General features: G+C 52.4%; 10 protein-coding genes across 10 annotated transcripts; 5 read left to right on the top strand and 5 right to left on the bottom strand.

Annotated features, from left to right (window-relative positions):
- Nucleotides 1–235: 235 nt before the first annotated feature.
- J4E86_005450 (uncharacterized protein) lies at nucleotides 236–1,987 on the bottom strand (the record flags this gene model as incomplete). Its single annotated transcript, XM_051445984.1, has 1 exon — nucleotides 236–1,987. One exon carries the CDS (start codon nucleotides 1,985–1,987, stop codon nucleotides 236–238), a length of 1,752 nt encoding a protein of 583 aa, XP_051302751.1.
- Nucleotides 1,988–2,315: 328 nt separating this feature from the next.
- On the top strand, nucleotides 2,316–3,330 carry J4E86_005449 (uncharacterized protein; the record flags this gene model as incomplete). The annotated part of the gene is made up of 5 exons (XM_051445983.1): nucleotides 2,316–2,322; nucleotides 2,385–2,447; nucleotides 2,533–2,627; nucleotides 2,680–2,892; nucleotides 2,944–3,330. 5 exons carry the CDS (start codon nucleotides 2,316–2,318, stop codon nucleotides 3,328–3,330), a joined length of 765 nt encoding a protein of 254 aa, XP_051302750.1.
- A 1,154-nt stretch (nucleotides 3,331–4,484) lies between these two features.
- J4E86_005448 (uncharacterized protein) lies at nucleotides 4,485–5,328 on the top strand (the record flags this gene model as incomplete). The annotated part of the gene is made up of 4 exons (XM_051445982.1): nucleotides 4,485–4,497; nucleotides 4,592–4,823; nucleotides 4,903–5,068; nucleotides 5,200–5,328. 4 exons carry the CDS (start codon nucleotides 4,485–4,487, stop codon nucleotides 5,326–5,328), a joined length of 540 nt encoding a protein of 179 aa, XP_051302749.1.
- A 1,798-nt stretch (nucleotides 5,329–7,126) lies between these two features.
- Nucleotides 7,127–7,965, top strand: J4E86_005447 (uncharacterized protein; the record flags this gene model as incomplete). The annotated part of the gene is made up of 3 exons (XM_051445981.1): nucleotides 7,127–7,185; nucleotides 7,238–7,598; nucleotides 7,645–7,965. 3 exons carry the CDS (start codon nucleotides 7,127–7,129, stop codon nucleotides 7,963–7,965), a joined length of 741 nt encoding a protein of 246 aa, XP_051302748.1.
- A 597-nt stretch (nucleotides 7,966–8,562) lies between these two features.
- J4E86_005446 (uncharacterized protein) lies at nucleotides 8,563–9,844 on the top strand (the record flags this gene model as incomplete). Its single annotated transcript, XM_051445980.1, has 3 exons — nucleotides 8,563–8,601; nucleotides 8,707–8,814; nucleotides 9,248–9,844. 3 exons carry the CDS (start codon nucleotides 8,563–8,565, stop codon nucleotides 9,842–9,844), a joined length of 744 nt encoding a protein of 247 aa, XP_051302747.1.
- A 451-nt stretch (nucleotides 9,845–10,295) lies between these two features.
- J4E86_005445 (uncharacterized protein) lies at nucleotides 10,296–11,583 on the bottom strand (the record flags this gene model as incomplete). Its single annotated transcript, XM_051445979.1, has 2 exons — nucleotides 10,296–11,261; nucleotides 11,314–11,583. The coding sequence occupies 2 exons, from the start codon at nucleotides 11,581–11,583 to the stop codon at nucleotides 10,296–10,298; spliced, it is 1,236 nt and encodes a 411-aa protein (XP_051302746.1).
- A 1,375-nt stretch (nucleotides 11,584–12,958) lies between these two features.
- On the bottom strand, nucleotides 12,959–13,594 carry J4E86_005444 (uncharacterized protein; the record flags this gene model as incomplete). The annotated part of the gene is made up of 1 exon (XM_051445978.1): nucleotides 12,959–13,594. The coding sequence occupies one exon, from the start codon at nucleotides 13,592–13,594 to the stop codon at nucleotides 12,959–12,961; it is 636 nt and encodes a 211-aa protein (XP_051302745.1).
- Nucleotides 13,595–15,606: 2,012 nt separating this feature from the next.
- Nucleotides 15,607–16,435, bottom strand: J4E86_005443 (uncharacterized protein; the record flags this gene model as incomplete). The annotated part of the gene is made up of 2 exons (XM_051445977.1): nucleotides 15,607–16,316; nucleotides 16,366–16,435. The coding sequence occupies 2 exons, from the start codon at nucleotides 16,433–16,435 to the stop codon at nucleotides 15,607–15,609; spliced, it is 780 nt and encodes a 259-aa protein (XP_051302744.1).
- Nucleotides 16,436–17,619: 1,184 nt separating this feature from the next.
- On the top strand, nucleotides 17,620–18,618 carry J4E86_005442 (uncharacterized protein; the record flags this gene model as incomplete). The annotated part of the gene is made up of 3 exons (XM_051445976.1): nucleotides 17,620–17,734; nucleotides 17,787–18,047; nucleotides 18,236–18,618. 3 exons carry the CDS (start codon nucleotides 17,620–17,622, stop codon nucleotides 18,616–18,618), a joined length of 759 nt encoding a protein of 252 aa, XP_051302743.1.
- Nucleotides 18,619–18,995: 377 nt separating this feature from the next.
- Nucleotides 18,996–20,567, bottom strand: J4E86_005441 (uncharacterized protein; the record flags this gene model as incomplete). The annotated part of the gene is made up of 1 exon (XM_051445975.1): nucleotides 18,996–20,567. The coding sequence occupies one exon, from the start codon at nucleotides 20,565–20,567 to the stop codon at nucleotides 18,996–18,998; it is 1,572 nt and encodes a 523-aa protein (XP_051302742.1).
- Between the last annotated feature and the right edge of the window lie 738 nt (nucleotides 20,568–21,305).

Here is a 21,305-nt window from a genome sequence, read left to right as displayed (position 1 = left end):
ATTCGGGAAGGCACGATGTACTGCGTATGCTAAATCTCATTCGTCTTGTATTTTGTTTTGCCGAGTACCAGTAGTATCGACTTTCCACAAAAATGTTTCATTGCGACCGTATTAATATGTACAGTTGTGGCAGTAAAGATAGCTCTTTCAGGCCTGCAGGTATCCACTGCAAAGACGAGAAGAAGAGGATTGGTAATGCCTTGTAAACTCCATCCATTGCTCCTATTCCCAACTCCTAATCGCTATCGCTATCACTATCGCTGCCGCTGTCACTGTCGCTGCTTCCCGATGCGCTGCTAGAGCTGCTGGCGCTCTTGGCAGAAGTCGCGTTGTCTGATCCTGAATCCGCGTCGCTGCTGTCATCAGAGTCGGAGTCTGAACTGTCTGAGTCGCTGCTGTCCGAACTGCTCTCATCACTCGACACTTCTGTCCTGCGCTTCCGCTTTCGTGCAACGGGCTTCGCTGGCTCCACATGCTCCATTAAAGGGTTGATGCTAGATCTTGGAGCCACTGCTGGCAGTACGGGCTCAGCGCGACCCAAAGCATTCAGGAGCGCCTCAGCTCGTCGCCTTTGCAGACGTCGAATGAACCCGGCACTGTACTCGTGTTCTCCAAGGTCTGTGATGTCGCCTTCTGTCTTTCTCCTCTTCCGCTCCTTGAGGATGCGCTCCTGTTCTGCGTCCTCCCGCGCGACCTTCTTGGCTTCCGCGTCATTCATCTGGGCATCTTGCTCGTCGATGTCTTTTACGGCTGCCCTGCAACGTTCGCGCAGACGTTCGATCACACCAGCTCCTTGGAGACCAGCGATGTATTCAACTAGGGCCTCGGAATGCTCGTTGGGAATGCGAAAGATGTTTAAGGCGTTATCAACAACGTCGTTTTGTTTCGCTTTGTTGAACTTCCAGTTGTCGCGATCGTAGTGGTACTGCCTGAGATAGGCAATGTATACCGAAGGATCCTTCTTCTTTCCCTTTGGCGCAACTGCAGATGCAGGTGTAGATTTAGCCTCGGCAGGCTCCGACGTGGGCTTCGGTGCTGCTTGTGGTGTCGGCTTCGGCTGCGGTTTCGACCTCTCTTCCGGTTCAGCGTCTGGGGTCTTCGAACTGGTGGCTTCTTTGGGTTGTGCTTCTGTCGCTGGTTTCTTGTCTAGTTGTCCGTTCCTCCTCGCCGCCTTCTGCTCCTCGGCAATGATTGAATGGAGTACAAAGTTGGAGACTTCCGGTGGCTGGGAGACGGGTCCAGTCCCCTTCTGTTCGGCAACCCAGGCTTTGAAATAATCCTGGCCCGTATTCCCGTCGGACCGTTTGGTATCGGGGGTAAATGCGACTGACTTTCTCTGGTCTGCCAGTGGGGGTGAGTCAGAGGGCTCCTTGCGGCTGGATTTCTTGGGGAGCTTTTGTGGTGTTGTGGCGGCGGCTGGGCTGGCGTGGTCCAACTCAGTGGACGCAAGTAAAGTTGGACGCGCTGTCGCGTACGCTGGCTCGTGATGTGGGTGAATGGAGCTTGGCTTGGGACGCGTCTTAGGCTGAGAATCACCCTCTTTTTCTTCTCTCCGGCGTTTGGCTGGCTTCTCTTTCTTCTTTCGATAATTCGGATCTCCTCCTTTGAAAGGCTTGTTTGTTGCTGGAGTCTGTTCCGTGGGAGCCTCTGGCTCGACATCGAAAGTCACGACTGGAAATTCGTTACTAGTAGCCCCTTTGACATCGCTTTCCGTGGCCTCAACCCGACTCTTCTTGGCATCCTGTTGATGATCCTCAGCTGCTTCATGTTGGTGTTTCCGTTTGCCAAGCTTTGAGTCTTTGCCATTTACGGCACGCTTCTGGGATGGCAAAGATTGCGCACGATAGTCTGTAGTTGTTTGGTGGTTGATCGATGGTGGTTTATGTTCAGGTACGGCGTCTCCGGACTCGGCCTCTTCTTCGTGCCTCAGTTTGAGCCCTAGCCGTCTCCAAGCCGGGATGTAGCCCGGTTCAAACACATTAGCCATGATCAGATGCGGAATATGGATATCTGTATCAAAGAGTTAAATCGCATCGCGCATGACCGAATCAGCTGGAGCAGAGCGTCCTGTCAGGAGGGAAAGGTCGAATGAGAGGTCGCAGGCAGAGAATTTCGGGGCTGATCTAGGAAGGCACAGACCAAGTGACGGCGATCCCAGAGCTCCAGGCCACAAGCAACGCGTGTAGTGACAGCCAACGCCGACAACCTCGCCTTCAACTCCCAGACCGCGCCCACCGAGCTTACGCAAATCTCCGGAACCCGTTGCTGCAGCTGAACCCGCCAATTACAAATACACAGATCCACCTCCGCCCATCATGTCTGGTGCGTCGAAGCTATAACCTGGTGTTTGCCGCATACATGCTAACAGGAACCTCGTCATACAGGAAGCGCAGGCTACGACAGACACATTACCATCTTCTCGGACCAAGGTCGTCTCTACCAAGTCGGTACGCATCCCGAGCTATCTATGCCGCCCGAGCAACGATAGACCCCGCGACTTCCTGGAGGAGCCACGACTAACACGACATGCAGAGTATGCATTCAAGGCGATTACGGCAGCAAACATCACATCATTGGGCGTGCGGGGCAAGGACTGCGCAGTAGTCATCTCGCAGAAGAAGGTGCCTGTACGTATGGCAAGCACGACGGGCCGCACGCGGTACTGACGTATGTACACAGGACAAGCTCATCGACCCCTCCTCCGTATCCCACATCTTCCGCCTGTCGCCCTCAGTCGGCTGTGTCATGACCGGATCCATCGCCGATGCGAGAGCCTCCGTGAGCAGAGCGCGGGGTGAGGCTGCCGAGTTCCGCTACAAGTACGGCTACGAGATGCCCTGCGACGTACTGGCAAAGAGGATAGCCAACATCAGCCAGGTCTACACACAGCGCGTAAGTGGCGATGCGTGAAGAAGGTGCGACTGGATGCTAAGCAACGTGCAGGCTTATATGCGACCGCTCGGTGTGGCCACCACCCTCGTCTCCCTCGACTCTGAATTCGGCCCCCAACTCTACAAGTGCGACCCAGCTGGCTACTACGTAGGCTACAAGGCAACAGCCTCTGGACCCAAGACGCAGGAGGCGCTCAACTTCCTCGAGAAGAAGCTGAAGAACAAGGAGCACGCTGAGGGCAACTGGGAAGAGGTTGTCGAGCTGGCCATCACCGCCTTGAGCACCGTCCTGTCGGTCGACTTCAAGAAGAACGAATTGGAGATTGGCATCGTAGGAGGCCCCAAGACCAACGGCCAGGAGGGCACAGACTCCGCCTTTAGGGCGCTCACCGAAGAGGAAATCGATGAACGACTACAGTCAATCGCAGACAAGGACTAAGGAAGGAGCACTGGCCGTGGAGCTGGAACGGCATGTGGGTCGCTGAGGTATGACTGAGACGAACCATGACGATAACAACAGATAGCATGATACGACCTCTCAGACGTCAAAAGTGCTCCAGCAGCACCATGAATGAAGACGTTAGACTGTACTCTCCTGCATAAGCGCAATTGTGACGAAGCGGCCGGTCCTGGGACAAGAAACATGTGGTGAGTTCAGCCATGACTCCACTTGGTCTCGCCCATGACACCAGATTCCCATACTGCCTCAGCTGCAACGGTCTGCAATAACTCGCGAACTGCTCCATCGACGTCATGCTACTGGCTCCTAGTCGTCGGAGTGCCCAGCACAGCCGTCGCGTGGCTGACCGTGGCTTACCGTGGCTTTCGCGAGCGTTGTTCGACTTTGCGCGCACGTCAACCCTACGCGGGCACGCACTTCCAGGTTCATACTCAGCGGACAACCACGCGAAGACCGCACCACTAATTATAAGCATCGTCCAATCAGAGCGGATGCTGCGGCTGAGATACACAGCTTGGCCTTGATGCCTTACCCGATGCAGCCTACCAGGGCTGGCTCGCTAAACCACTTCGCTCGATGTGGCGCTTTTAGGGCTGCTGAAAAGGTCCAGCACCACGCTGCTCATTCCAGCTGGAGAGCAAACGTAGCGGAGCATCGAAAAATAGGCATGGTTAGATGCAGACGCACGGTTCCTGCATGTTTGGCTATCCCGTTGTAGTGGAGACTGGTACTGACGGTGATGCTACTATGCCGATTCTCACACCTCCTCACAAGCCTCGAGCTGCCGAATGCAAGGTCCTGAGTGGTCTACCTGGCCAGGGCCCTAGTACAGCTGGGAGCTACTCACGGTCCCAAAGTGGGACGTCCTTATGGTAGCGGCGGGAGCAGCCCTGCACGCATGGCTACTCCTACCCTACGCTATCGAGAGCCTTGCTCATGAACACTACCATCACCATCATCATCGTGAATACATGTCTTCTACATGCTATTTAATACTCGCCACGCCGCCTCAATTCACTGCCCATCCACATCAGCAAGCCTAGTTCTCTTCTACTATCTACGACTTACTTCTTATTAGCCACTTCATCAATCTGTCGCCAGTCGATCTTCATTTCAAAAAAATCGAAGCTACCATGTCTGACGGTCGTAAGGCTCTCCCTACTCCAGCAAGATAATTCCATCCTCCCAACTTCCCCAAATCATTCGACTATTCAAAACATAAAGGCTGACTTAGATATAGTCAACGATGCCCGTGCTATGCGCATTGCAGAGATCATGACCGACTTCCGCAACCTACAACACTACCTCGTCCAGTTACGCGCCACTCCCACTGCAGAAGAGTATTACCTTGAGGGGTACTCTCTGCTACGACAATGCACCAGCGAGGCACAGGCTATCCTACAGACACCGTTTTCTGGCAGTGCCAGCACGGGCTCAGGGGATCCGGAGGCAGAGAAGCAGCAACTGAGAAAGTAGGTCACTTCCTCCTGCCTGTTTCCCTCATGAGGGACTGCAGCAGCTAGCACGAAAGGGGAGTCTGACGAGTTCTAGCATCATCACAGACGCCGCTGTGCGACGCTTCCAATGCCAACGCGCTTACCTACGAGCCCACGCTGGCCTGCGGTGGATGAACGCCCGCAACAGCGTCTTGCGTGGCCAGAGGCCCAACGCGAGCCATCTGGGTGCACTCCAGCAGGCTGATGCTACAATGAGAAATGTACGTTGAATGTGCCATTCCCCTATTCCACTTCGAGATCGGAGGAGAGTTATTCAGAAGCGACGAGAAGCACCAGGCTGGGAAAATTGCATGCTGGCTCACTGAGTTCTAAGCTGACTATTGGACTACAGGAACTCCTCGCAATCAGCGATGCATATGTCGAAAACACGCTGCGCGCCGCAGACGCCTCGCAGGGCAAGTGGCTGAATGAAGATCCTTCGCTGGCGCAGATCCAACAGATACTTATGACTCGACGATGAGCATTTACGATCCAACAACACTGCCCGGAGCTCTCCATCAGATTGAGAATGTTACCGCCATCCTACGAATACGCCCACTCCCACATCATACTGCAGCGGATTCGGCCCTCCGCTCACCATCGTTTCCCCGCACACGTCTCCTCCGGCGAGTCTCTAGTGGCAAGACATGCCTACACATCGCGATTCATTGTTCAGGCTTTCTGAATACTACTCTTCTAGTGCTGGTCACACGGTTTGGGAAGCACATACACTTTGTTTCTTTGGGGTAGCCCTGGATGATAGCCTACTTTAGCGTTGGCGTTGGCGTCTTGAATCATTTTGGTGCATGGGACATGTTCCGCTCTTTTGGAAGGCACAAGCGACCGGTCGGCAGATATGCATGCGAAGTGATGGCAAAGCATGGCAAAAGCACAGGACAGTTCGGGTAAAGTTGACACAGGAACAGTTGTTCGGGCGTTTCCTCTATTCTTCTTCTCGCTTTTTTTTTTCGTCAATTACGGCTTTTAGGCTGTATCCCCATGTCCCAGTTCTTTCTTGAGTTGTTTCCTTTCTTTCGTCTTCTTTTCTTCTTTTCATGTCAATAATTCTAGTCATTATTGGTATTTCAAGCACGTCAACACCATCTCATGAACACGAAAACGCACACAAGCCTGTGACTAAACAACCCCTCATCAAGAAAACGAAACTGGAACCTGGAGCGATATGGGTATCTCGAACTAACTGCCTTTAGCGTGGTGCACTAGCTTTCAGCTTGACAGGCACATGGCCAGATCGAACTCGCACCGTCGAATCCCACACTGCGGAGCCGACCGATTATGCACGTGGATGCAATGCAGCAGGGCTTTTACCAAACGGTTGTTCGTAAGGCAGATACCTTGGCGTGGCATCAATGCTATGGACGTCATACACTAGGCAGGGCTGAGTGAGGAGTAATGGAGGCTCTAGCAGTAGCATGGGCATGTGCCAATGTGCTTCCGAGCGAATCACCATGCAACGCAGCCTCCCCAAGACACACCCCCATGGCGCAGAGTTAGCAACTGGAAACTTTCCATCGATCGCACAACACGGCCACCATCACACAATATCACGCGCAATCATGCATCGCCCAGCATCAAATCCCACATTCCCCGTTCCATGCATTCGGCATCGCCTTAACAGACCAGGATTACATCCCAGGGCAGCTCGCTTACGCCATCTTCCCGCGCACTTGGCCTGATTGCGGCCTAGGGGATCGTCGGAGTTCCCGAAGTTGGCGGGCTTAGCGTGCGAAGCCACGCTTCGGTACCGGACGAATATCATGTGCGATGAGTGTCGTGGGATCGATGCACGATGGCTAGTTGCAGATGGCTACAGGGCGGGGTGCAGTGCAGAAGGTGTTGACGGGAGGTAGGGCGAGGTTCTGGCGCGGTCGCAGAAGGTGGCGTGGAATGCTGAGTGCGATGGGTCGCGATTGGGTGGGCTTGAGGGTTTGCATTTGATGATGACGCGTCATTTCATCTTACTGCTTCGTCGTATGAGATGCTCTCAACAGTCAGAGCAATCGTTGTGGGCCTCTGCCTGGACTTTTCATGAGTTGCGTAAGCGGCAAACGTATAGCTTGAGGCATACACGAAGAGGAGAATGCGTCGTCGATTCAGAATAGGGCCCTGGTCCTGCTTCAGGCTGGTTGTTGAAGTCGTGCTTTGTGAAGTGAAATGATCGTGACAGCTTCGAGGTCGCCTATGGTCAGCACGAAAGTCGGATACAATAACAGCATGGTCACAAAAGGTGTAGACGCCGGACACCACAGATACCGCAGATGCGATCAGCGACGTATCGAACGGCGAGGAGTTCGAAGGCGACGGCGATTCCACTGAAGTATGTATATCCATTACGAACAAAATGAATATCGTTGACATTGTGCGAACAGCAACACATCTCCGACGACATCAAGCCCCGCTCCTGTTGTAGATCATGGCGATGACAAGGCGGAGAAAGATCCGTCCACGGACGAAGACGATACAAGTGACGGCGACGAAGATACCGAAGAGGAAGAGGACTCCGACGAAGATGAAGATGCCTCCGACGACGACGCAGCCTCCAAAGACAAGCCCGCTTCGAAGCAATCCTCAACCACCAAGTCCACGACCACACCCAAGACCAAGCCCCCGCAAGACGACAATGCGGCTACCCCCGAAACCACCGCGAAGCCCAACCTCAAGACCAAGACCGCTCAAGACGAGAAGGCGGCTAAGAAGGAGGCTGATGCTGAGAAGAAGAGGACCGCGGCAGTTAAGAAAAAGAATCACGAACGAGACATTCTCTCTTCCTCCGCAGCCAATCAAGGAAACATCTAAAACCATCGAGCAGGATAACTCGAACCCGGCATTCAATTCTGAGTTGTCGGATTTCGCATACCGACTAAACTACCAATTCCCAAAACTCACTGAACGACAGCTCAAGGAAGTCATGGACCAGCTGCAGGCCCATAACGTTGAGGACGTCGCCGCCATACTCGTGTGGGTAGCCAATAGCTCACAACGCGGCTCTAGTTACGACGAGATCATTGGATCCAAACAGTATCCGATGGTGGGAGCTTGGAAAGACGCCGACTTTGATGTAAAGCAGTACGAGATGAGCCGCGAAGACTACGGCTGAGGCAACAGAGCTGTGTAAGGAGTTATAGCGGTGCGTGGTATCAACATTAGGACCAGGAAGACTCCGTGACGGCTTGAGAGAGGGTGCCCGAGGAAGACAGGTCTTCCCCCACTAACGGTAACCGAATACTGGGCCACCCGAGAGGGCTACATATTTCCCAGCCCTAGCCGTGAAGCCTCAACGGCGCTATACGTATCCTTCCCGCCCCTCTAACTCTCCCAGAATACTCTATGGATCACGGCATGTACACTCCGGGAGCGTCAACAACTGCCCCGACCTTTGGCGCATCAAGTCAAGCGCATCCGTATCGACTACAGGGAAGCATGGGCAGCATGTATTCAGCACTCTTACTGATGCTGGGAGTATTCGTGCATCTGTAAATCCTTTGAGGTTACCCAGCTTGATCGCCGGAAGCAGTCAATCCAAGCTTCCACAACCGCCCTCGACATCATAAACAACTCTGAAGGATACATAGGGCCCGGCCAAGGTTACAAGCAGTCATCATCAAAGACTGGGAGAAAACACAGGTTGGGCTCGCATGCGGGTGTCGCCACATAACCTACCCGGGGAGTATTCAGTGTTGGTTAACCCATCACCATGCTTCCGCCAGACTTTAAGCGGAGGAACCCGCTCAGGGTGCGACCTTTCCAAGACTTCGATGACGCCGCCCCACCACCATCCAATGCACGAAACAGGCTCTTGAATATGGTCCATGAGACTGAAGGGTTTAACCCAACTTAGAGGAGAAAGAAGGTTGAGGAATACATCGCCCCTAAAGAAGATGACGAACAGAAGCCTTCGAAGAGGAAGTGCAAGAACAAGAACAAGAAGATGAAGGAGGCAAAGGACGTGAGTCCCCGCACTTCTGAAAAGTCAGTATGACTTGCTGTGGAGTCTGATACAGGAAGGGCTTCGGTTTGGATCAGATGATCACACAACGGAGTCGGGGATGGATTTCGCAACACTATCGGAGCTTACCAATGCGAAAGAGCCCATCGTTCTCGACTCACATCAACGCCATGCTATCCATAGGGCCCTCAAGAGATTGCATGCAGGCCATCATAGAACCATTGTAGCATACGGCATGGGTATTAGCAAGACGCTGGTAGCCGTAGGATTGTACGCCGTCTTAAAGCAAGACTTCGCCATGCATGGGCTTGATTGGCCTTTGCTTGACAAGACGAGTTTAGACAAAGGGCATAATGCGCATAAGTTCGACCCCAAGATAAGCATACAGGAAGGACTCTTAATCGTTGTTCCAGTCGATCTCATTCCCCTATAGAAGAAGGAACTCCAGGTGTACTTAGAAAACCCTCCAAGTGTCATTGTATACCATAGACACCAGTCGTGGTACCACTCCACTGCGCATACTGCAGACGAGCTTGCCGCAGTTGATGTAGTAATAACATCCTATGAGACGCTACGGTCAGATTACAAAGATGCCACAGCTGCTGCAGCGTCGCACGAAGACTTCTTCAAGACACCGGTTCTCGCACGTTTCCCCACCATGGTCATATACTGGACGGGCCAAATCTTGGACGAGGCACATAAGATCGCAAACGACAAGACTGGTGTCAACAAGGCTGTAAATCGCGTTCGAGCGTTGATGCGTCTGCCACTTACGGGTACGCCATTCCTCAACGATTACACAGATATCCAGTCCCAGCTGTCGCTGATCAAGCTCGCGCCCTGCGACGATCCGAACTTTTTCGCTTCTCATTTCCTGTTACATTCTGCGGCCAACCCATTCATATACCGCACGTTGTCGGGCGAACTCAACGGCGTGCTCTCTCTGGTACTTAAGTCATGCTCTCTCCAGCTAGATCGTGGAGACCATTTTGATGGCGAGACGGGTGCTTCCGAGATCAATGTGGAATAAATTCGACATGATCACGAATTGGAAAGCTGGGAGCGAGACGCGCAAGAGAACGTTACACAACCGTGGCTTGCGACCTACAAGCCAGGCGAGGGTGAAGCGGCAACAACGGCGAAGATATTCTCAAGCTCATCATCTTTGCCAGAGTAGCGGCTGTGCACCCCGAATGTGCTGACGCGGGTCAAGGAGAGAACGGAATTGTCAGAATCGATGTTCGGGATTTGATGGTGATGCATGTGAAGACTTCCTTCCAGATGAGATCGGACCCTCAAGGCGGATCAGTGCGGTAATGACGTCATAGCGAGCGGACCTTGCGACGCGTTCGTTTTGATCATGTATTCCCTCCAACTCTACCTAAGTATCTTACAATTCAGGTTTTGCTCAAAACAGCCGTTTTTCAATATCCTCAATCATACTCCCATGCTTTATTGACATATTTAGTCGATCGCTGTGCTCAGCCTGACTTGCCAATAGCTCTTATCCTACCGCCCCAAAACCACAGCACTGCACTTGCTGGTAATCCCAAACCAATCGAGGCGAAACCCAATGCGCTGTTACCCCAACCATATCCCAGACTGTTGTACATGTCGGGCGCAAAGATCGGAAAGACAAATGCGAGGCCATACGAAACCGAACGAATTGCTGCACCGGAGGAAGCTGCGAACTGGCCAAACTCCTCAATCTGGTATGCGATGCTTGCTTGGTTCACAATGAAGCTACCCAGCGTGAAGATAACAACACCGAAATCGACCATCACCCAGTGGAGTGTGCGCTCGGCCGACCACCCATACCAGAAGAGACCGGCTGGCATGATGATCATTCCTGGAACCATGTAGGGGATGCGAAACTCAGGGACGCCTTTCCCATCAGTCCGTTTAGCTTGTTTTCGATACGACCAGTCCATGATGCGGCCGCCCAGTTGACCACATAGGGTCGAGCCTATTGCAACCGAGAGATAATGTAAGCTGCCGACAAGCTCAGATTGACCGTATTTGTCGATCCACAGTGACGCATAAGTAGCGAGCATGAGTGTATAGACGGCGAAAGACAATGTTGCGGTCAGTGAGATGAGCCAGGTGATAGGCCTTGTAGTAAAGATGCGAATTGGACGCAGGAGGTTCTGCGCAGTGCGAGCACGCTCAGCTTTGGTGGTTAGGACGTTACCACCCTCGGCTAAGGCTTTGCGACGGAGCAAGACTGGTGTGTATGATTCGCGAATCAAGAAGAATCCAACGATCAAGACTATTGCGTTGAAAGCACTCATGATCCAGAAGACCCACGACCAATGGAGGGAATGAGTAACAAGACCACCGATGATTGGTCCGAGAGCAGGACCAAGGAAGGGAAGTAGGGTCACCATGGCCAGGGATTTGCCGCGTTCGTTCTCGCCATACATATCTGCCATGACTGGCCCATTCAGCTGCGAAAGATCAGTCACTGTCATGTCGGCATCGATCAGGCTCATCACTTACCGTTACGCCCACACTCGCACCAGCTCCGGTCATAAACCTCCCAACGATCATCAAGCCAGTGTTCCTTCTCACAGGACAAAGTGTGTTCCAGGCCACGTACCAAGCGTTACATATCAGCCAAACTGGCTTCCTTCCCCATATCTCACTGGCGCTTGCGATTAAGAACGGCGCGATGCCCATGCCAAGGAAGTATACCGACATGGTTATTTGGGCGGTAGAAGCGCTGATGGCGAGATCGGAAGCGATGGCAGGAAGCGACGGTGCAATCATACTTGCAGACATTATGGGTATCAGCTGGCCGAAAGAGAATATAATTCCCATGGTGAACTTGCGCGAAGTTTGCCAGTTGTAAGGATCGGAGGTGTCCGTGGGCGACGCCCATGTTGACTAACATGTTAGCAAGAATTGATCAAAGTAGGACATTAACATACTCCGTAATCATTCTTCAACCGCACCAGGCGGTCGTTAGTACCGTCAGTGGTCCAAGACGTTATCTCCGGGTCTTCCCCGTCACGGGCTCGATGCTCAGTTTTGAGTATGCTGGGGGCTCGACCACCAACAATTTCATCAACAACTTCCTCTACGTCTTTGGAATGGAACATATCAGCTAACATTGTCAACTAAGATTGCCGATGATCCAATGAATTGTGCTGCGCTCTGCGTACAGTATATACAATGTTCGCTCGGAGTTCGGAACTATGGTCTTATCAGATCGGAATCAGCTCAGGCCCTCCATGCCGATTGCTGCCTAGCAGGATCTGATAAAGTGTCAGTCCTCCATGCCGCCGTTGATGCTTTGACCTTCCTATTGCAGTTGGAACATGGCTGGCAGAAATGCCAATGTGCGTTTACTAGTGCCCGGCTTTCATCGACCATGTCTGCCACTCTTCACCACTACTTAGGTACCTTCCCAACCAGTTGACCGAGGATGCAGTCGCATTCGAAGCGTAGTTAACGGACTCAGATTCGAATACATCCATTGACGATGTCTCCGGCCTCTACCTTGTCCATTCCTGAGACTTTGGCCACGCTCTACGTATCCTTCAGGGTCGATTCTGGTGCCGAGTGCCAATGTAGGAAACTTTGGTCGTCTGCTTCTGGTTTACTGGTTTGTGATTCGGCGGTCTGCGGGGCAGCAGTCTATACCAAGGAGAGGAACATGGTTGGGAATATCTGAACAGATTTCTTCACTCTGGAGCCTGTATCATTATAAAAAGAGACAAATGGAAAGTTTGGCAGCAATGGAATCTTTCAGGTCAACTTGAGGCCTGCTTACAACTAAATGTCCTTTCTGCATCCTCATAAAGCAGGTGCGTGTTGAAACTTTCCATTAGATGGAGTGGCGGCAGCTTCACATGGAAACAGCGGAAAGTAGCCAGACTGTAAGCTACAGCATCAGGATACGAGATCATTCAGGTTACGAGGATCTCTAAAGTTCAGTTAAAGCAGGCATAGTGCAGTTTCAAATGGTGTGACAACGGTAAGAGTTCTATCACAGTCGCCTAGACGACAGACATTCCATCAAAGACTAATAACACCAGGACTCATCGACTCGTCGAAGGTCTCCTTTCCGTAAAGCAAGAACTCCATGTCGGTGACATTATGTATGTCGCCCTGATTCCTTCTCCAGCATCCTTAACAAACATCATATCCTCTGTATTTCCTGTTGCCAGCTCTGATGAGTCTGACCCTCCGGAAACATACTACTGACCACCTGCCCCGTCTTCATATCGTAATGTGATCCTGGTGGCAACTGGTTATGCATGCCACCTGGGCTTGTACTGCCGCCTCCACTTCCTTCGTTCTGTCTCGGATCGAGGAACTGTCCATGTCCACTTACACCAGACCCTGGCCGTTGTGGCTGAGAACTGGATCGCTCGCGCCATCGCTGACTTTGCTCGTCTTCCCGAGTGAAACGCTCGTATGGACTGGGCATGCGGACGTCAGGCTGGAATGTAGCGGCGCGCGGCGGAGCGAAAGATGGTGGTTCCCATTGACTTCTTCCTGTAGCTTTCTCTATGTAGTACCAGCGTTGGCTTCTTGTGTCGTACTCCTGTATCCAACCCTGTGGCACTGATGGCGCACCGCCCTGTGGAGCAGGGCTGCCGCGGTAGCCACCTTGAGACTGCGGCCGGCCTTGCTGTTGCCCGTGGAGGACCGGCATTGGGTGATAACCATTCGCACGCGGCGGTGATCTGGTTCCGCGTCTCTGTTGCTCGAACTTGTGGATCTGTTTGGTGATGTAGTTGTCTGCGCGCTGTATGTAGGTCTCGAATGACATGGTGGCGTTCGTCTCGTAGATCAGGATAGCGCTAGGCCCGTACCGCGACAACGTTAGACTAAACGAGTAGTAGACGATGGTAATTGTGGTGCGTTTCACACAGCCACAACGGGGGCTTCACGCTATATATGCTCTGCCCAATCCCTTCCCCACGGCGTGCGTAAGCCACTCCTAGCCACATGTCATCAGCAGCTCTGCATCACAATGCAGGACTAGCCGCACCAGCACACTGCAGAAGTCTCATCAAAATGGCGCCGCAATTTTGAAGCTTAGCATGGCTTCTATGGCGCAGGCCGCCGTGTGATTGGCCAAAGCAGGGGCGGTGCGGAAAGCGCGGAAGTGTGGCTCGCGTGAGGTGGCTTTCGCGCGTCGCTAATTTGCCGATTTCCGTGGCGCATGCGACAGCGAGGGATGTGACACCGAGTTTGCGTAGCACCGAAAGCTACCCGAAACCACAATTTGACGCATACGAGATCGTGCGCGCAGTGCCTCCGAACCATGAAGAAGAAGCGATGAGTGTTGGTGTCTCGTCGCAGAAATCGTGCTAAAAGTCCATGTCACTATCCTCCCCATGTCCCTAGATCCCTCACCAAAAGGAATGGAAAAAGAAGCCTACCATTTGATGATAGTGCTCACTCATCCCTGGTACGAGTGCTGCAGGGTGGGCCTTCCGTTCAGAACCATATCCACGATCTGGTATCCGGACACAAGCTCCAAGTGAAGGCCACACTCTCAAATGATGCGAGAAAGCCCCTGTTGACAGCCAATTCCCAGACCGGTTGGTCGTCCCAAATCGAGTAGTCCAGTTCGGCGGCATTGCGAATCGTGCGCACCTTCGTGGGGGCAACGATCACCTGCAAGGTGGAGCGTCATGTCTTGTACGAATGCGAGTCCGATAGAGGCAGAATGATCGATAGAACGCCCGTGTGATAACTGCAGTATAAGAATCTGGGTATTCTCGCTGAAAAAGATGAGATAATCCAACGGTGTGCCTAGGCAATATCTCGATATAGTAAAGCTTGTCATCGTGCTTCTCGAAGATGATCTCTGATCGATACGCACAACGCACGACACTCCTGGCGTAGCCGAGCACGAATCAGGGCCAGACTGCAGTAGTCCTGGGAAAAACACATCTCCCCTTCGTATCGACATAGTCAGAGGAAAATTCTCGAAAATGGTACGCGCGTCCGGCGTCACCGTCCCCGATGACGGACCCATCGTCATGGCTGCATAGCTCTGATGATAGACTTATTGGGTATTTCAAGATTACGAACACTGGATGAATGACCAGCTCCAAGAAAGGAAAGGCTGGCAACAGGTGACGGCTCGGTGGAACCTGCGGAGAGTAGCCCGCTCGCGCGCTCGGATCGACGGCTGATATCTGCGGTATGCTTGCGATAGGCTCGTAGCGACCAAAGAACGTCAGTATCCATCTTGTTCAGTAGCTTTCAGTACATACCTCATTGTGTCTATGTGAAATGATTGCTTTTGTAAGGTCTTTCGGGGGTTGCGTTTCGAGCTGCCCCTTGTTGCTTTGCTGCAAGCCGCCAGCATGCTTGCCGCGAGGAATTCACCCGTTCTAGATCTGAAGACATCTGCACTGTGCTTCGAACAAGTATGAAAAGTGTTGTATTGACTCCCAGCGTTCGTCTGTGGAAAGCATGGTATCGTACCGGGATAAGAGCGACCACTATCTAGAGAAGTCAGTTGCCGCCGGAGCCCACCAGGCTCTCAACTAAGTGCAGCATACAGAGCCAGGCCCGGAAAGTCAATGTGAGCGCTGACCTGTGTCGACGCGTCCGCTTGTTGTTTGGGTTCCTGGCAGATCGTCGCGCATCGCGAGCGGCACCTGGATGACGTCACGGTCACGTGCTCTTGTCATCTGATCTTGGAATGCTGCACGTACCTACCTAGGTACAGTCAACTCAAGTATCAGTATTCAACTTCATATTAATACAGCCATAACTTCTGACCCCGAGACGAATCTCTGCCACAACCGCATATCGCCATCTTTACTTCGAACCCTTGATAAAGTCGCCGCGCAGCCACTTCGGCGCACCTTTCCTCACGAAGATCATGTCGTTCTCCGTGTCCAGTCCGAGTGCACTGAACCACTCCAATGCATCCTCTGGTACGTGCGGTAGCCTTGTCACTGATATTTTACACTGCTTGACCCAAGGTACTGTGCTTTTGGGATTCAGTACCAGCCTCATACCGAATACGCTTGGTTCCTTCAGCTCCACGCTCTTGAAGACGCCCTCCACTGCGGCTTTCCACTCCGCCTCATAACCAACAAATAGTTCATTGAAGATCGCGCCTCCCTTGCCCACGAACTCGTACTCGAGACCAGGCGTTTGGAAAAGGCTTAGAAGCAGGGGACGGATTTCGATGGGTGTATCGTATTTGCCACGGCGTTCGACATCAGTACGTATGGTGAGCCAGGCGCTGATGGTGTTGCGATCGACAACAAAATTGCCAGACGACGGGTAGATGGTATCCAGGTAGTCTTGTGCATCGCGGATGTGCACCGATACGGCACGGTCCCTCAAGTACAGTTCGCGGAACTCGCGACGCGTTTGTCGTGACGCCTGAGTCAAGCTGTAGTAACCGCGCGCAGCCCAGAACGCTTCACTTGTTGTTGTGACACTGCGCCGGCTGACGTGCTGCTCAACAAGGCGCTGCTTGTCATTCGCGGCAAGCGCGTATATCCTGTTGCGCACCTCTACGCGTCTGTGAGCTGAGAACAAGTTGTGCCGAGGTTGGTATGGTACCTTGCGGAAGGTCGCTAAAGCCCCGGCCCGCAGACCTGCCAGCATTCACAGTGGATGGGTTCGAAGACATTGTGACGCTCATTGCAATGTTGCTATAAGCTTTTGCGCAAAACAAAAGCTTTCTTGGGAGTTCTAGGGGGTTAGAAGAGGTTGTGGATAGAAGCGCATTCAGGAAGGTGAAGGGTTGGGTGTCAGCGTGCTAGCCGTATTAGGCAGGACGTAATCGTCGGCCGCTAGAGGATACGTAATTTGATTGTTGACCGAGCGACAAACGACGCATTCCCTTACACGTCGCCTTTCTTCACTTCTTATTGACTAGCAGGCCATCCTCATAATGTAAACATTAGGTCGAAACAGTTTGCCTTGACCCAATGGTCTACGCGCCCAGGGTGCCTTACCACATTCGCCTCCTTATCGAATTCGATCAATCATCAACTTCAACAACTGACCTGGTGCCGACGCACATTGCAAAAGATAGCGCAAAGGATTCTGTGAAGAAATCAACGACCGCAGCTCTTTTGGACCACGACATTTTGCGAGTCTAAATCAACAACGCGTCCTACCATGACCGTTCACATCATGTCGCGGATTATGAAACTCGTGAAGCCAAACTGCCGACATCGACAAGCCATCCTCGTTCATACTTTCGGACGCGTTGGTTCTCTTACTGGATTTCTACACCGTATCGATAAGGCGTCAGATCCCAGCTCCAGAGTGGCTCATTTTTGTCGTGAAAGTAAAGGTCGGGGTCGAAAGCGGAGCACACAAGCTGATATCATTCATAAGGCCTCTAATTGGAATCGATCTTAGGTCTGCACGAGGTCTGAGGCCTGAGTTTTGTATCGATACGACTGTAGCAGTCGTATGGCTGCTGGACGCTGCATCTCTGGTCGTCTTGCTACTCCGTACAGGACACTACAAGACCGCACGCCATACATGACATGCGGGATGAGATAAAGCTATCAGACAAGCAGTTGCAGCAGGTAAAACTGGGAATGCAGAGGGCTTACTTTCATTGAGCGATTGCGTCACTTCCCAGGTAACTTGCTCACTCACCACCACGAAGCTCAGACTCTTTTCTCTCAATATCAGACCGCTGCCTGTGCTCAAACTGTTCACTCGCCTTCGCGTCTGCCTAAAAATAGCTAAGCAAAAACCTGCCCTTCTACAGCCCTTGCTTTGTTGTTGATAACTGACACAGCCAATCCCAACTTCTGTTCAAATTTACACAAAGAGCAAAACCCTCCGCACAACATGAAGCTGTTCAATTCCTTGGCCATCTTGCTGATTGCTGGTATCGCACTACTCACTGCGGCTGCTCCAACTGTGGACGACGGCAGTACCGATGTCACGCCTCTTGAGTACACAGGTATGAAGCATCTCTCAACGGCTTTTTGGTTTCCACTTACTGACAACGATAGATGTTACCACCGCCGAAGATTGTTGCGACTGGCGACCGACTTTGAAACATCACGGTGCTGCTACTGTGGAGGTCTGGGTTGGCCGTCCGGCCATCAACGGGGGTTACTACAAAGGCGAGGACTTGAAAGCGGCAGTCTGGAACATGGTGGACCATCTCTGTCCCGGTCAGCGTTTTCAATGCGACGAGCCTTACCCAGGCCGCTGTGTCTGGGTTGATCACGTCACCAAGTTAAATCCTTTCCCGGTTGAGAGCCAGAAGAGTAGGCCAAATATTCCTCGAGGGGTACGCAAACACTGATTTCTGGTCTAGCTACTCTTTGTATGGGAGTGTATGGGGCTTGGGAAACTGAGGAAATCCGTCAACTTCTCATAGACATGGTTGCTGCGGTTCTTAGTGAGTGCTTCCCTCTCCTTCACCAAACAATAATCACTAACTCGGGTTTGATAGTCGGCTTCACAAACGATGCTTATACCAGCCCCAACTGCTACGAGTTCCCCGGCTCGATGATGTGCAACCTCCCAGACGGAGTTCGTGTCAACCTTCCCCCTCTCGACGGCGCTAAGGAAACACATACCAACTACCTGCACGTCAAATTGATGAAGGGTGGTAATGTTCAGCACGAATTCCATTGTTGCGAGACGCGCGACAAGGTTGATGCGCAGCTCGACACGCTATATGACCGCATCACCGGTATGTTCCATGAGGACTATGGAAAGTTTCGGCTGACTAATTGTATGGTTCGTGGCTGGACGACCTGCGAACAATGTTACGATAGGTTTGATCCTGACAAGTGCAAGAGGTGTGGCAAGGGATGCAGAAAGCTAGATTAAGCGGGCTTGGACACGCATCGAGGTTCTACACGCCAGGTCTTAGTACAAGGTAATTTAGAAGGTTGTTTTGGCAGCTAAGCTTCTCATTTGGGGAGCTTCATGAATGGGTAGCAGAGAGCGTTCAGCTCTTTTGTATCCTATCATTACCATAGAATCTCAACACTAAACTCATCTACTAGCAGCAGTTACGCATCCTTGACGCTGTGATGTAGATTGTTCAGTTGCCGCAACTTTGTCTCTCGAAAGTGTGACGTTTGGCGCTATCTTGTATCTACTATCATGCATCCCTCTTTGCAAGCCATTTTGTATAGCAGAAGCATGTAATCTCTTGTGACCTCCGCAGCGCGCTCGTATCCACCGCCACTAGGCTCAGCCGTCTAGGCTGGTCGGGAAGGAACCCCCAACAACGCCATTACATTCCCCCCTGCGTTATGCTCCTTGATCATCCTTGACATGACTTGCATCAGATACGGGCGTCCCTCACCTGGCAAGCTCGCCTTGAACTGTTCGATCCACTGACCTGCGCGGTCCTTGTTCTGTGCAGCTTCTTCTGACGGGTTATCCGGGGTACATAACACGACCCGCAGACACTGCCAGACCTGTAGTAGGTGGCGATTGATGTTCGCGCGGAGCTGGACGGACAGTTGCGGCGGTGTAGGGTTCGGGTTCGATGTGGGATCTTGAGGATGCGACGTCGGATAGCCTTGGGGTGCGGGTGGCTGAGGCGGCGACATCTGCTGTTGAGGAGTTTGAGGAATAGTGTAGTATGGATCCGGGGACGACGGGGAGGATTGCACGGGTGTAATACCCGGCTGAAGCGGGGGTTGAGCATATACCTGGTGAGCTTGAGGCTGGAACTGAGGCTGTTGAGTCTGATGTATGTCTCCCATCCGCGCTTGGGAGCCCTCCTGATTTTGAGTCTGCTGCGCCCTCTGCTGCTGCAACTCCATTGCAGCCTGCATGCTGGCCATTGACTGGTTGACAATCATGTTGGCATTTTGGATGTTCGCGAAAGCTCTCGCTCGTAGATCATTATCTTGAGAGTCGCGCACAACAGCCCCATTTTCATGGAGGAGTTTGGCGATCTCCATACGCTTGTCGGGGTGGAGGATGTTGTATCGCGGATCGTGCAGTATATCGACTGGGCGGAGAAGAGGGACCTGCTTACTCGGGTTTGTGAAGTTGTTCAAAGCTGGACTGGGGGTAGAGCTCTCAGGCAGACTGGTGGCACTGTATGACTGTTGTTGAGGCAACATAATTGGCGGGGGTAGCATCGGCGCTGGTGAGGTGAAAGGCGAGAGCATGGTTGGCTGGTGACGTGAGTTCATCTGCGCCAGGTTCTCATCGATATCAGTCGTAGATGATGAGCGCAAGAAGGACGACTTTTGTTGCTGAACAACAGGCTGTTGATAGACCGGAGCATTCCTCATCTGCGTCTGTTGCCTGGTCATTCGCACTGGCTGCTGCTGCTGCTGCGATGGGCTAAAGCGAACTGCTGATCCAGGCTGGGGTCGGCGCTGCGACGCGTTCGACATGCTACGTTGCGCAATTGCCTTCTCGTGAACAGTGCGGACGCCTTGCGGTGGTAACAACGGATAGAGGGGACTGCCCGTCTGCGGGCGTACATCCAATCCGGGAGTAGTACTGCCGCTGCGTGTGCCACTCAAATCGGTGTTAGTGAAGCCATAGTTTCCGGTTTGCAACTCTCTCGTAACTCCAGGCTCAAGCGTCTCGAGTCGTTCGGCGGTCTTGTAAGACCAAGATCGTGAAGGCATGCTGTTAGTGTACCGGACTGGCGGAGGTGGACTCATGTAGTATATGGCAGGGTGTAAACCAGGTTCCTGGGTCACGACCAAACGCTCGTCGGGTCCGTAGATGAAGTCGGTGTAGGCAGGGAAGATGTCGCAGTCGCGCTGCAGGTCTTCCCAGTCCTGGTCGTGGAAAGGCATTTCTGTAATTGTCGGGTACCAATCGATACCAATGGCAGAGTGAGATAATGACGCGTCCCAGTGGTATTTCAGCGGTGGTGTTGATAATTCCTGTGCGTTCGGTAGCGCCTAAGGGAAGGCGCGCGGCCGCCAAGGAAGGTGCGGTGGAGGAGCGGGATGGTGAAGCTGACTTCCGTACTGGGTTCGTTTGCAATACAATCTTCAGAGTAGTGTAAGAGCCGGCTATGTTTGCAGGATAATGCTGGTAGCTGAGCAAATCTCTTTGTATGACGTTGAGCTTCACGGTTCGGATAATCTCGCTTCGTCCGCAATTGTCTCTGAATGCGCTGGATGTTGATGGTGTCCATCTAGACATGCAGAACCACAAACATGAGGCGAGCGTAGAGAGCGAATGCGGGAGTGCACTGTACGCTCATCTGGAGGATTCGAGCATTTTGGCTGACTGAAAGACGGAATCAAAAGTGGGAATTATTTCAGATGTCTCCAGCTTACCAGGCCTTATTGTAGTACGCTTAAAACCCTTTTGCTATTCTAGAACCGGGTGTTCGAACAACTTCAATTCAATATCGTTCATAAGCGTCCTGGCAATTTCGAAAATGTTCTGCGCTTGGGATATGGTAGTGCAACCTACTACCTTGACACTGCGGGTGCCTACGTTTCCAGTTGAGCAAATGAGGGGAAAACGGAAAGCAAGGAAGAGAAATGTCATATCTCGGTGCCAGCGATATATGAGATGAA

The sequence above is a fragment of the Alternaria arbusti genome (assembly GCF_024043155.1).
Source record: "Alternaria arbusti strain BMP 1465 chromosome Unknown scaffold_6, whole genome shotgun sequence".
Taxonomy (NCBI): domain Eukaryota; kingdom Fungi; phylum Ascomycota; class Dothideomycetes; order Pleosporales; family Pleosporaceae; genus Alternaria; species Alternaria arbusti.
The sequence above is the reverse complement of the archived record's forward strand: the minus strand, read 5'-3'. Positions and strand labels throughout refer to the sequence as shown.